At 38.1% G+C, this 11,088-nt stretch overlaps 1 protein-coding gene across 1 annotated transcript; it reads right to left on the bottom strand.

The window, feature by feature from the left end:
- Window positions 1–7,977: 7,977 nt before the first annotated feature.
- Window positions 7,978–10,658, bottom strand: hmx4 (H6 family homeobox 4). Its single transcript, XM_061052049.1, has 2 exons — window positions 9,667–10,658; window positions 7,978–9,520 (listed from the first exon to the last, which is right to left on the bottom strand). The coding sequence occupies exons 1-2, from the start codon at window positions 9,878–9,880 to the stop codon at window positions 8,949–8,951; spliced, it is 786 nt and encodes a 261-aa protein (XP_060908032.1). The 5' UTR covers window positions 9,881–10,658; the 3' UTR covers window positions 7,978–8,948.
- Between the last annotated feature and the right edge of the window lie 430 nt (window positions 10,659–11,088).

Below are 11,088 nucleotides of genomic sequence, written 5' to 3'. Positions count from 1 at the left end.
GCTCAGACATCCTGGCGCGGAGGAGCAGTAAAGAACCCCTGCCGAGCTCTGGGTCATATCAGGAGGAGCTGTAAAACTGCTTTGGAAAGATACTTAGTCCCAAACCAACATGTTTATATTCTACCTCAAATGAATGTCCATTTAATCTCTGGTATATAAATTATATATAATTGCGATATCAAACGGGACTGAATAACTTGATTCTGGATTTGATGCGATGCTTAATGCCGGAGTTATGACAAACGGATCTTTCACTGTGGAAAGCTACTGCCATCTAGTGGCCAGGATTTGGACAAGTGAGATCTTTAATTATAATTTTAGATAGGTATTGATCATATTACCTGTTATTTGACTATAGATTAGAATGTGTTAGATAAGGATACTATTTCTTTATTTTTGTTTTTATATTGCTTTGATCTATGCTGGTCATCAATTGTTTGTACTGTTTAATACATTGGTTGTCTTGAATTACAGATTGGAAAAAAAAGCAAAGCTTCCCGGGACCACAAGTTGGACCGCCCGGAGGGAATCCCTAAACCGTGCTTCAGAGTAAGAGCGTTCCTTTGTGTTTGTGGTGTCGATCGGATGTCAGGAGGACCACCCGAACTTCTTCAAAGCAAGAAGTTCAGTTAGCATACAGCGGGCCTCGAGACGAGGAAAAGGGTCGTGTCTAAAATCAGAAGCTCTGAGTCCAAATTCCTAATCCAAATTATTTAATCTTATTTTTCTTTAAATAACTGCAAAGCCTCATTGTATATCTACCTCATACGTTATTGTTCAGGATTCCTTTATTAAATCTGCACATAATTACCCGGTATCCATGTACATGATTAGACAGCCAGATAACATTTCAAAAGTCCTCCAATAAAAACACAAGGCTTGACTTTTCTTGAAATTAACTGGAGTGTAGAATTCTCTGGCTTTTTGTTTGTAAAACTGTAATATAACAAAGACAATGACAATATGTTCGTACAGACCGCTAGTATGTGTTTACAAAGTTCAAGCATTGCTATTTAAATACAAGCAAGCACAGAGCAGCATAAAAATACTGCTAAATAAACACTAAGCTACATGCTATAGAAGCAATGAAAGAAAACTGTTAACTACAGTTAACATTAGCTAGCAAAGCACATATAAGACAGAAACAACAAAAGTTTCTAACTCTTCACTATCTCCACAGTTCACAATGCTCTAAACATAAAACTTAGACAAATGGTCTCTGAGGTAGAAGTGTAGCAGAAAACATTCAGCAGCAACATAAATCCTCTGCTTCAGTCTTTCTGACTGCTTCACTGCAGTAAGTAACTTACTTAAAGCCCCAATATGTAACTTTTCAGCTTTTGTGCGCTTTAGCGGCAACAGCAGGTCTCTGACTGCAACTGTCGTAAAACGGTCACGACCGCCCCTCTGAGACAATGTGCATTTGTTGAGAAGCAGAGAGTGAGGAAGCCAAAGCTAAAGAACCATGTTGACTCAAGGTACAGTAATACAGTATTACCAGATTTTGATGAAGCCTGAACATCTGCAGCCCGTTGTTTAGTATGTGTATTCAACTGTTACCATGATATCTATAGGCTGTGGCTAAATGGCTACATGTAAGCTAGTTGTAGATCGGTTAGTAAGGTTATAAACGTTTTAGAGACAACGTAAGATGGATATATTTATCTAATTGTCTGCAAAGTGGAGACATAACTTGTGCTGACTTTCTGCTCCCAGTAAAGCTTCTAAATGTGAGACAACGATGACCCCGGTAATGATGCAGCCTAACGTTACGTCTCAATCTGTAATAAATAATATATTCCCGCTTTCCCGTTAGGCGTGAGACAGATCATAATACTGACTTGTTGGACAATAGTCGGTTTGCAACCCGTATATGTAGTAAGTTATGTTATTACAGTCTGTTTTCAAGATTCAAGTGATTGACATTGGGCAGAACAATGAAAATGCAGACCATCCTCCTGAGTGTTGTTATGCAGAATATACCAAAGGTAATACGAAAATTGGATAATATAATATGAAGGAAAAGCTAAAGAGATCAAGATAAAATAGTTATTTACTGGGAAAACACTGACTTTCTATGCAAATCTAATCAAAATATTAAGCAAATTTTGGCAATGATTTACACATTCAGAGGGTAGGGGGGGTTATTTTTTTTTATGATAGACCTGATCTCTGATTATGCACAGCTGGATACAATCAGGAAGAAAGTTTAGGACCAGCTTCTCCCTGTGAAATGTGAGTATGAACAAGTTCAGCTGTGGGTGGTGCATTTGGATCTTCAGCACCTAGACTCTGTCTTCTAGGAAGGCCCGTTCAACTTCTAATTCTCTTTGACTCATTGGCTGTAGTTTTGTCTCTTTCAAGGCATTCACACTCCAGCGCTTTGATTTTTTATTAAGAACCTGCTCTGTTAGTGACCTACTTCTCACACCCATTTCATACTGCACCAAATAACATAAAGGTGAGTCCTCAGCTTCAAATTCAGCTGGAGAGATATAACAATTCAATTTAAACAACTTTATTAATCCCTCTTGGGGCAATTGGTGTGGAGCATGGTCTGACTTGGTGGTCTGCAGTACAGGGGCCCCGCAGGGGACAGTGCTCTCACCTTTTCTCTTCACCCTGTACACCTCGGACTTCAGTTACAACTCTGGGAGCTGCCACCTGCAGAAGTTCTCCGATGACACAGCCATCGTGGGGTGTGTGTCTAAGGGGAGCGAACAGGAGGCAGGTCATCATGGACTTTGTCGACTGGAGTGAGCTCAACCACCTTCAGCTCGACACCAGCAATACAAAGGAGATGGTGATTGACTTCCGCAGACTGCACCAGTGAACATCCAGGGCTCGGACATTGAGAGGGTGGAGACGTACAAATACCTGGGTGTTCACCTCAACAATAAACTGGACTGGTCACACAACACCAATGTCCTGTACAAGAAGGGCCAAAGTCGACTACACCCACTGAGGCGACTGAGGTCCTTTGGAGTGTGCAGGACTCTGCTACAGACTTTCTATGACACTGTGGTGGCGTCTGCACTTTTCTATGCAGTGGTCTGCTGGTGAGGAGGGAGCACAGAGAGAGACAGGAAGAGACTGAACAGACTGGTCAGGAGGGCCAGTTCTGTCTTGGACTGTCCTCTGGATGTTAGTGAAGCTGACATCCATCATGGACAACCCCTCTCACCCCCTACATGACACTGTGGGGACCCTGAGCAGCTCCTTCAGCAGCAGACTGAGACACCCACCCTGCAAGACAGAGCGCTACCGCAGGTCGTTCATCCCATCTGCCATCAGACTGTTTAATCAGACTCTTTAACAGCATCACCACCTCATAACAATAATGCTACACACTGTGTGTGTTTTTAATAATAATAACTCTTTCCACAAGTGGAAGTGTACATACCTAGTATTATTCTATTATTGTATTTTTTCTCCCTTTATTTAACTGATGTACATATGTTTGATTTTTAACTTCTTGTTATTTTTGATAATTATATTCCTGTTTCTTGAGCTGTTGTGACAAAAAAAATTTCCCCATGGGGGATCAATAAAGTTTATCTTTATATTTTTATCTTTAGCAGCTCGTACACATGATAAAGAAACACGAACAAAGACAAGTTGACGTACAACTCAAAATATAAATACCAAATGTGTCATTTCAAATACATGTTGTATGGTCCTAAACAACAATGATAGAGCCGTTGTAGATGTGAAAAATGTGTTTGTATAAAAATAATTACTTAATACAAGCATTTGCATGACTGGAGTCATACCTGAAGGTGACCAACTTTCTAACATCTGCAAAATATATATATATATATATTTTTCCAATTGTTTAAATATATTTATGGACTAGGTCACAGAAAAGTTGTATATACAAATTATCTTTCATTATATTTACAAACATAAATCTTACAAAAAAAAGAAATATTTCTGTCTTTTTCAGGAAAAAAAGCACTACTTTCAGCACTTAATTACAATCTGTCCAAGCTCTAATTCATCATGGTAAACAAAACTACATTATATGATTTTCCTAATAAGATAATGTGAAACAGTATCAACATAGAATTATGCTGTAAGCGTAATGTTTGGGACTGAGCTTCATAGTTATTTAATCATCAGCACAGTAAAGCTGTAAATGGCAGTAGCCCAGTGTTTGTCTAGTCTCCTGGGTTTTCCTGTGTCTCAAGACATCAGGTCAGCTCTGCTTAATGCACATTACATTGTCTGCTCTGCTTAGATCTATATGACTGCATCCTGTAGCACAACACCATCAAGGTGTGAGGGAAGAGGTTGTTTGAGGCATCTTAGTCGCAGATTGTCAATACTAGGCACATGACTTAAATTGAACCTTTCAACACCAGTGGTGATAGAAAGGAAAACTGCTTATACATGCCACTTATTTGTAACAAACAACATTGGATTCATCTAATATATCGAATATAAATCTATTTTTCGTAATGCAGCAAACCTAGAGTAAACTGCCTGGACCAGACACCATGATGATGAAACAGACACTCAGCTGTAGGAGTCGAGCATTTGAATCAACAGCAAAAATGATGTTATTATGTGAAGCCGAGAAGTGGGATGTGGGTTGTGGTTAGGACACCCTTAGAACTGATTGTGTTGTTAATGGATGTATATTGACTGTCAGTATGAAACCACATTGAGTATTCCTTGTCTTTGAAATGTTGAGCTCATTCTCTTGTTTTATGGATAAGTGCTTACCCCCTCTCCCTTGTTCAAATGCCTCCCCATATACTTAGATTAGCCCTCCCCTTCCTCCTGTACTTAATTGTAATTTTTTTTCTTCCTTTATCCTTCCATCTCACCTATTGATTGGCCAATAATGTATTTTCAGTGGTAGGTAGATTAATGGCACATTACCGCAGTAAGGGTGTCTGAGGGGGCCGGATGTGAGGGAAGGGATGGGAGACAGTACTCGATACAAAATTAGTGCACCTGAGAGAGATGTAATAAACACTTTCCCATTGAAATAGTTTATGGAAAAGTATATTTCCACATCACACTAAACGTAAAAAAAAACTCTAGCTGTTTATTTACATGTATATTTTTGAATCTTTGGAAGTCTCTGTACATAGCTTTCACACGTCTGTATCCAGGATACAGGAACATGTGGCATATACGGAGGTAGACTTCAGTGTGTAAATCCAGTAAACATAAACAAATAAAGAAACAGATACAGAAGAAAGAGAAAAATTAAAAAAGATATCAAATATTGCATGTCAGAGTAGAGACAACTCATGTTACATCTACTACACAATCCCTATAGGGATATACAGTGAGAAGGCTAAAATGTATTTAAACTTGATATAATCCCAGAACCTGTCCCTGGAAAGACCCTACTTGTCACTTAATAATTCATACATTCAGTCATTGCATGGACACCAGTGGCGCCTGTCGAGTTACTTTTAGACACTGTTATTAGATTAATAACAGTGTCTAAAAATAACTCGACAGGCTATTGTATACCAAAAAGGACTACAGAGAATTCACACTTATGTTATTTGTGATTGGACCAAAAGTGAACAGAGATCCGGACTTTGAGGATTTACTGAACCAAACCAACTGCTTAAAATGTTAATTATCAGAGTTCCTAGATGTCCGACCAAACTGAACTCCCAAATGCAGTGTAGGAAAGTTACAGTTATCTATGCAATATCTTGAATCATGTGAGCTTTACCCTGGCCTCTATCACATATTTACCACAATCTGCCATAACTTCAGACCATCTATTACATTTGGTCTCTTCTCTGAGGTCCCTCTGCCAAACCATTTTCAAATGAAGTGTGAAGTAATTACACAGCTGTGTGTGTTGAGTCTTAAACAATTGTGAGGTTTTGCTTTTTTCTGATGGAAGTTTTAAATAGATTATGACATTATCATCAGCATAACGCAACTCCTCGTTTCAAAATATTTTCCAAAAATTGCCCTTATTCTCCCAGGTTTATTCTCTATACGGTTATTGGACAGCCGGAACTGTTTCCATTCACTCCACCAGCTCACCAATATTAACGGATAATGGCTACAATGATGAGTATCTTTGTACAGTGTGAGTTTTAACATTTTGTGGATTTTGAGCTAGACATGTCATGAACCGACATACGACAAACAACATCCAACACTGACAACTAACAACAATGATCTTACACACAGAGACTAAATAGACATGGGGTAATCAGACACAGGTGAGACCAACAAGACACATGAATGAACACAAGACAAGAAACACTGAGGACAAGAACTACAATCCAAAACACTAAAGACACAGAGAACTCAAGAATTTCACAATACACTAGAAAAGAGAGAACACTAGGATAACAAATCACAAAATAAAACAGGAAACACTAAAGACTAAAGTCGGAAACATTTAAAGAAACACAAGGGGCACAAGCAACACTAGGGAAGAATAAGAAAAACTAAATCAAGAAGATCTAAACTTTGAAATACAAAACTAAAACAGACAAAATCATGACAAGACAGTTCTTGAGTGTGAAAGGATATTTGTGATGATCATATTTTTTTTTAGATGACACCTTTACAGGATTAAATGATAAGCATCACTTCTTTTCTAATATCCACCCAAGTTGTTTTAATTTCTGTCACATCTCAGCATTTTGCTATTTAGGCCATTTCAAAAGTTAAAGGGGAAAATCTTTGATCAAATCTTTGAAAAGTTTTTTTAAATGAGATTCAAAGATGCTGCAGTGTCGTTCTTTTCTTTATAGCCTAATAACCACCATTTATTTAAATGCATTGATTTCCAAAGCATGCTATTTGAAGTGATGTCAGTCAGCAGACTTTTGTAAAGTTTCTTAAGAAAAGAATTGTTATGTAATACAACAGGTTTTTACTGGTGGAAACAATTAGCACTCCTTAAAACAAGAATGGCAGTGAATAAGTGAATTTATATATACACATTAGTGTAAAGTGTTACTTTACATTAAAAACAAATCTAGTGTATAATGTGCAGTCCTAAAACCTATAAGTGATGGTCTCCATGAATGTAGTATGATCTACAATTTTTGTGTCATTTAAACACACTTAAGTAAAATGTCTAATCAGGCCAACCCTTAAAAAAAGGGGGGACGGCAGTAGCTCAGTCTGTAGGGAATTGGGTTGGGAACTGGAGGATCAAGGATACAAGTCTGGTTGCGGACCAAAGTATGGAAGTTGGTCTGGTAGCTGGAGAGGTGCTAAGTCACTTTCCAAGTACTGCCTAGGTGCCCTTAAACAAGGCACCAAACTCTAAACAGCTCTGGCTAGCCTATGACATCTTTCCAATTATGTATGTCCAGGTCCAGCATGTGTGTGTATTGGGCCAATGTGTGTAAGGATGTCCCTCAATTACAGAGTGTAAAACAGACTCTCCCCTCGGAGATTGATAGAGTATGTAAAATTACAAAAATTAAATCAAAACCTTGTAACTTGTCTCCAGTTATGTCTGAGTTTGTTGCAAAAAGGATTATGCTTACCAAACCGTTCTATGACTTTCTCTGGCAACTCTAAAACACCAGACAGCCTGATGGAGACAACAGGCCTCTCTACTACTCTGTTGTAGAAAAGTCAATATGTTCAAAAGTCAACTGATTTTGAGCTTATGTGCTGATAAAGAACCATTTTGGCAAAGTTTGTGGAAGGAGATTAACAATTTCTTCAGTAAAAAAAAATCCCCTATATGCAAGTGTTTCCTTTCCTCCTCCACTAATTTTTTCACTTTAACTTTGTTTTTATACCCAGAGGCATTCTTTGATCTGATCTGATAGCTAAAAACTTCCAATATGATAGATAACATAGTATGATAAAATTATATTTGCAAACAATAATTAAAAAAAAAAAAAAAAACTACTTTAAAAATAATGGTTGGAATCGTCTCTGAACATATCTTCCTCATTTTCTGAAATTCTGTGTAATTTGTCTGAAACACATAAAGTTCAATCAGGAGAGACAAGTGAATTAAGAAAATGATTTATTACACTGAATAACATGGAAATGTGACTTGACAGAAATACTATGTGTTTGGAGAATGACAATTGTTAGCGTCAACGGAATAAATCCCCCCATGGAGTCCAAACACCAGTGGTAGTGAAGCTGATGACTTTATGAGACCGGATGGGTGAAGAATTGATGGATGATGAATCTGCGAAGATGGGCGGTGATGGGGAAGCATCCGCATGAAGGAACTAAGGCAGAGAAAGAATCATATTTAAAAAACGATGATATGCTGAAAGATAGGGAGGAAGGCCATGCGATTGGTTAGATGAGACCGCTGACGAGACAGCTGATTACCCAACGACTGCCCAAAAATGACAGCTCGAAAAATGACAGCGGAAACATGAGTGAGCATGAAAAAGGGGATGAATGAGAAAGACCCGATCGTGAAGGCAGTCATAGTCTTCCTGACTGAACTTACTAGAGCTTCATTTAAATTATTCAGCTCTACAACATAATTTAGCAAATGAATAGGTTTTAATTAAATTAGCAGTAGTCACTGGATTAAGTACAAATAGCAGAAAAAATACATGCATTAATAAAAGTTTAATTAGGCTACATAATTTAAATAGTCTGTCATTTCAGTTATTAAAAATGTATAATGATAGAAAATGCATGCAAATTCCATAGGCAATCGTATTTTATTTGGTGGCGTAAGTAATTGGAAATGCTTTAGTTAAACTGTGGTAGTAATGGCTGTAAATAATAATAATAATAATAATAATAATAATAATAATAATAATAATAATAATAATAATAGTAAATACGCAGTGAAACATTAAAGTGTTAGAACTTTTTAGGCCACCTTCAGAGTTTAATTCTGGCTGCGACATCCTTGAAACGTCTGTTTTCCATCATTATGAAAACCTTGTGTTCGAATTTTTGCAGGAAACCACCCAAAAAGTGTCTTTTTCACATGGGGACATACTAAACCATCATACGTCCCCGTCATAAAGGCTGAAGTACTTGTGGGCGTTTGAGTAGCAGAGGTCAGGTGTGCTACTACCAGCATAAACAATGGGCAGAGTCAAGGGCAGCAGGCATCTCCCCAGCAGGTTGCCCTCTTTGTACAAGGCCGGGAGCTGACCAACTACAACAGACTTTACAGTTTTGGGAAAATCAGTAAGAGGTCCGTCAATTTCGGTCGAGATCTGCCTTTTTAATTTATTCCTGCGGTTCTGAAACCATATTTTCACCTGGGTTTCTGTGAGCTGGAGGGAATTGGCGAGGCATGCGCGCTCTGCGCAGGTCAGGTAGCGTTTCATATCAAAAGTAGACTCCAACTGGAAAATCTGTCTCTTGGAAAAAATCGTGCGTGTTTTCTTTCTTGTAAGCAATTTGCTCTTTTTAAAAGGGATGCACCCATTACTGGGGTCCGTGGCCGTGCTGTTGGAGCTGCTGTCGTCACAGCTGCTGTCCCCGCTCTCGAAGCGCGCCTCCGTCGCCTTCTCTGGGTCTTCGTGGCTGATGACTGTTTCTGTTGCTCTGCTGCACTCTTTGTTGAACTCTGCAAACAAGATGGCAGTTCTTTAAATCGGCTGGGGTTAAATCTCAGTGAAGCCTGTCCTGTGAGATGATCTGATGACATTCTAACTAAGAACAACTAAGAGATGCCTTTGTAGATCGCAAATTGTTAAGACAAAACTCTCTTACCGAATTCCTCAAGCATGCTGCCCTGGTCCTGCCTCCGCTTGACCTCGTGCGTCCTGTAAAAATCCTGTTTTCCCATCGCCTTGGTCGAATCATCCTGCTGTGCGGCTGATTGAAAGTGATCGTAGTTCCTCCCGCTTGTTTTGAGATTGAGGATGTTGTCAATGGTAAAATTAAGAGAGGCGGCGGGTCGACGTGGTGGTCCCACTTCGTTCATATTCTTCAATGCCTTGGCTCTTTCTTTTTGTTCACTTCATCGACTTTACAAGCCCCTGGTTCTACACTGGGACGATATGAACAATATAATGTTGTGATGCTCCATGCACCCCAGTGGCAGCTTTGCCAGACACTGCCTGGCTGGCGGTGATCTGCCTGAAACGTTACAGCAGATGGAGTAGGAGCTGTGCTCATTGGTTGGTCCAGAGGAACGTAGCCTAACGTAATGTGCTGTGTGCGCCCAAATAAATCAATAGGATACATTCACGCCTGGAATCACCATTTTTGGGATATTGTCAAAGGAAATATGCTTTTCAATAGATTTAGCCTAGTATTATGATTGCTAAAGGAATATTAAAATATAAACATTTAAAACAAACTCGTGACTAATGGTAGTTCAAAGTATCTAACATAAATCCAACAGAAAGTTGATTATATGATTTCATACAGATTATAATTTATCACTATAGGTGCTAATTAAATATCATGGGTTTTTTCAGGGATTAGAGAAGAAATCAGGGGGGTCTGGAGGATTCACCCCTAGGATTTTTTATTTTATACAACGCCCTATTTTGATGATGTTTTATGCACCCTGGGCACTTTTATTTTGATGTATTTATTTGTATTTGTATTTTTTTTTTTTTACAATTGAAGTAATAATCAATGACTTAAAATATGTACCTCAAATTTACTTTACAAATTCTATCATTGATCATTATTTGTTTAAATTTGTAATGTCTTTGCACTTAAGTTATTATTATTAGCCTATTATTATTATTATTATTATTATTATTATTCACTACACATTTTCAGAAACAGTTTATGCTATGTCATTCTGAAGCTTTTTATAATCTGTCCCTGTCTTCATCATAACTGATCAACATTATTGATCTGACATTTATCTTTAATGTAATATAACATGAGGGTTGTGAAGACATTGGAAGGATTTTTGGGATACTAAACATCTGTTTTGATACTATTGTATGCGCAGTGGTCCCCTCATTTACAATCAAATAGGCTACATGTTGTATACCTGACAATATGATGTGTATACCTCACATATGCACACCAGCTATCATTGAGAAAACTTGGGCCTAATGATAAGAGTTGGGTAAAAAGTTAAATGCATCTATTTTACCCTGAGTTTAGTGTAGCCTAATTGGCCATGTACAAAATGTTTTCAGATAATCACACGTTTCTACAGATACC

This window comes from Labrus mixtus, chromosome 2 (genome assembly GCF_963584025.1).
Source record: "Labrus mixtus chromosome 2, fLabMix1.1, whole genome shotgun sequence".
Lineage (NCBI taxonomy): Eukaryota > Metazoa > Chordata > Actinopteri > Labriformes > Labridae > Labrus > Labrus mixtus.
Note: the sequence above shows the minus strand (reverse complement) of the source record. Positions and strands in the feature narration are given on the sequence as shown.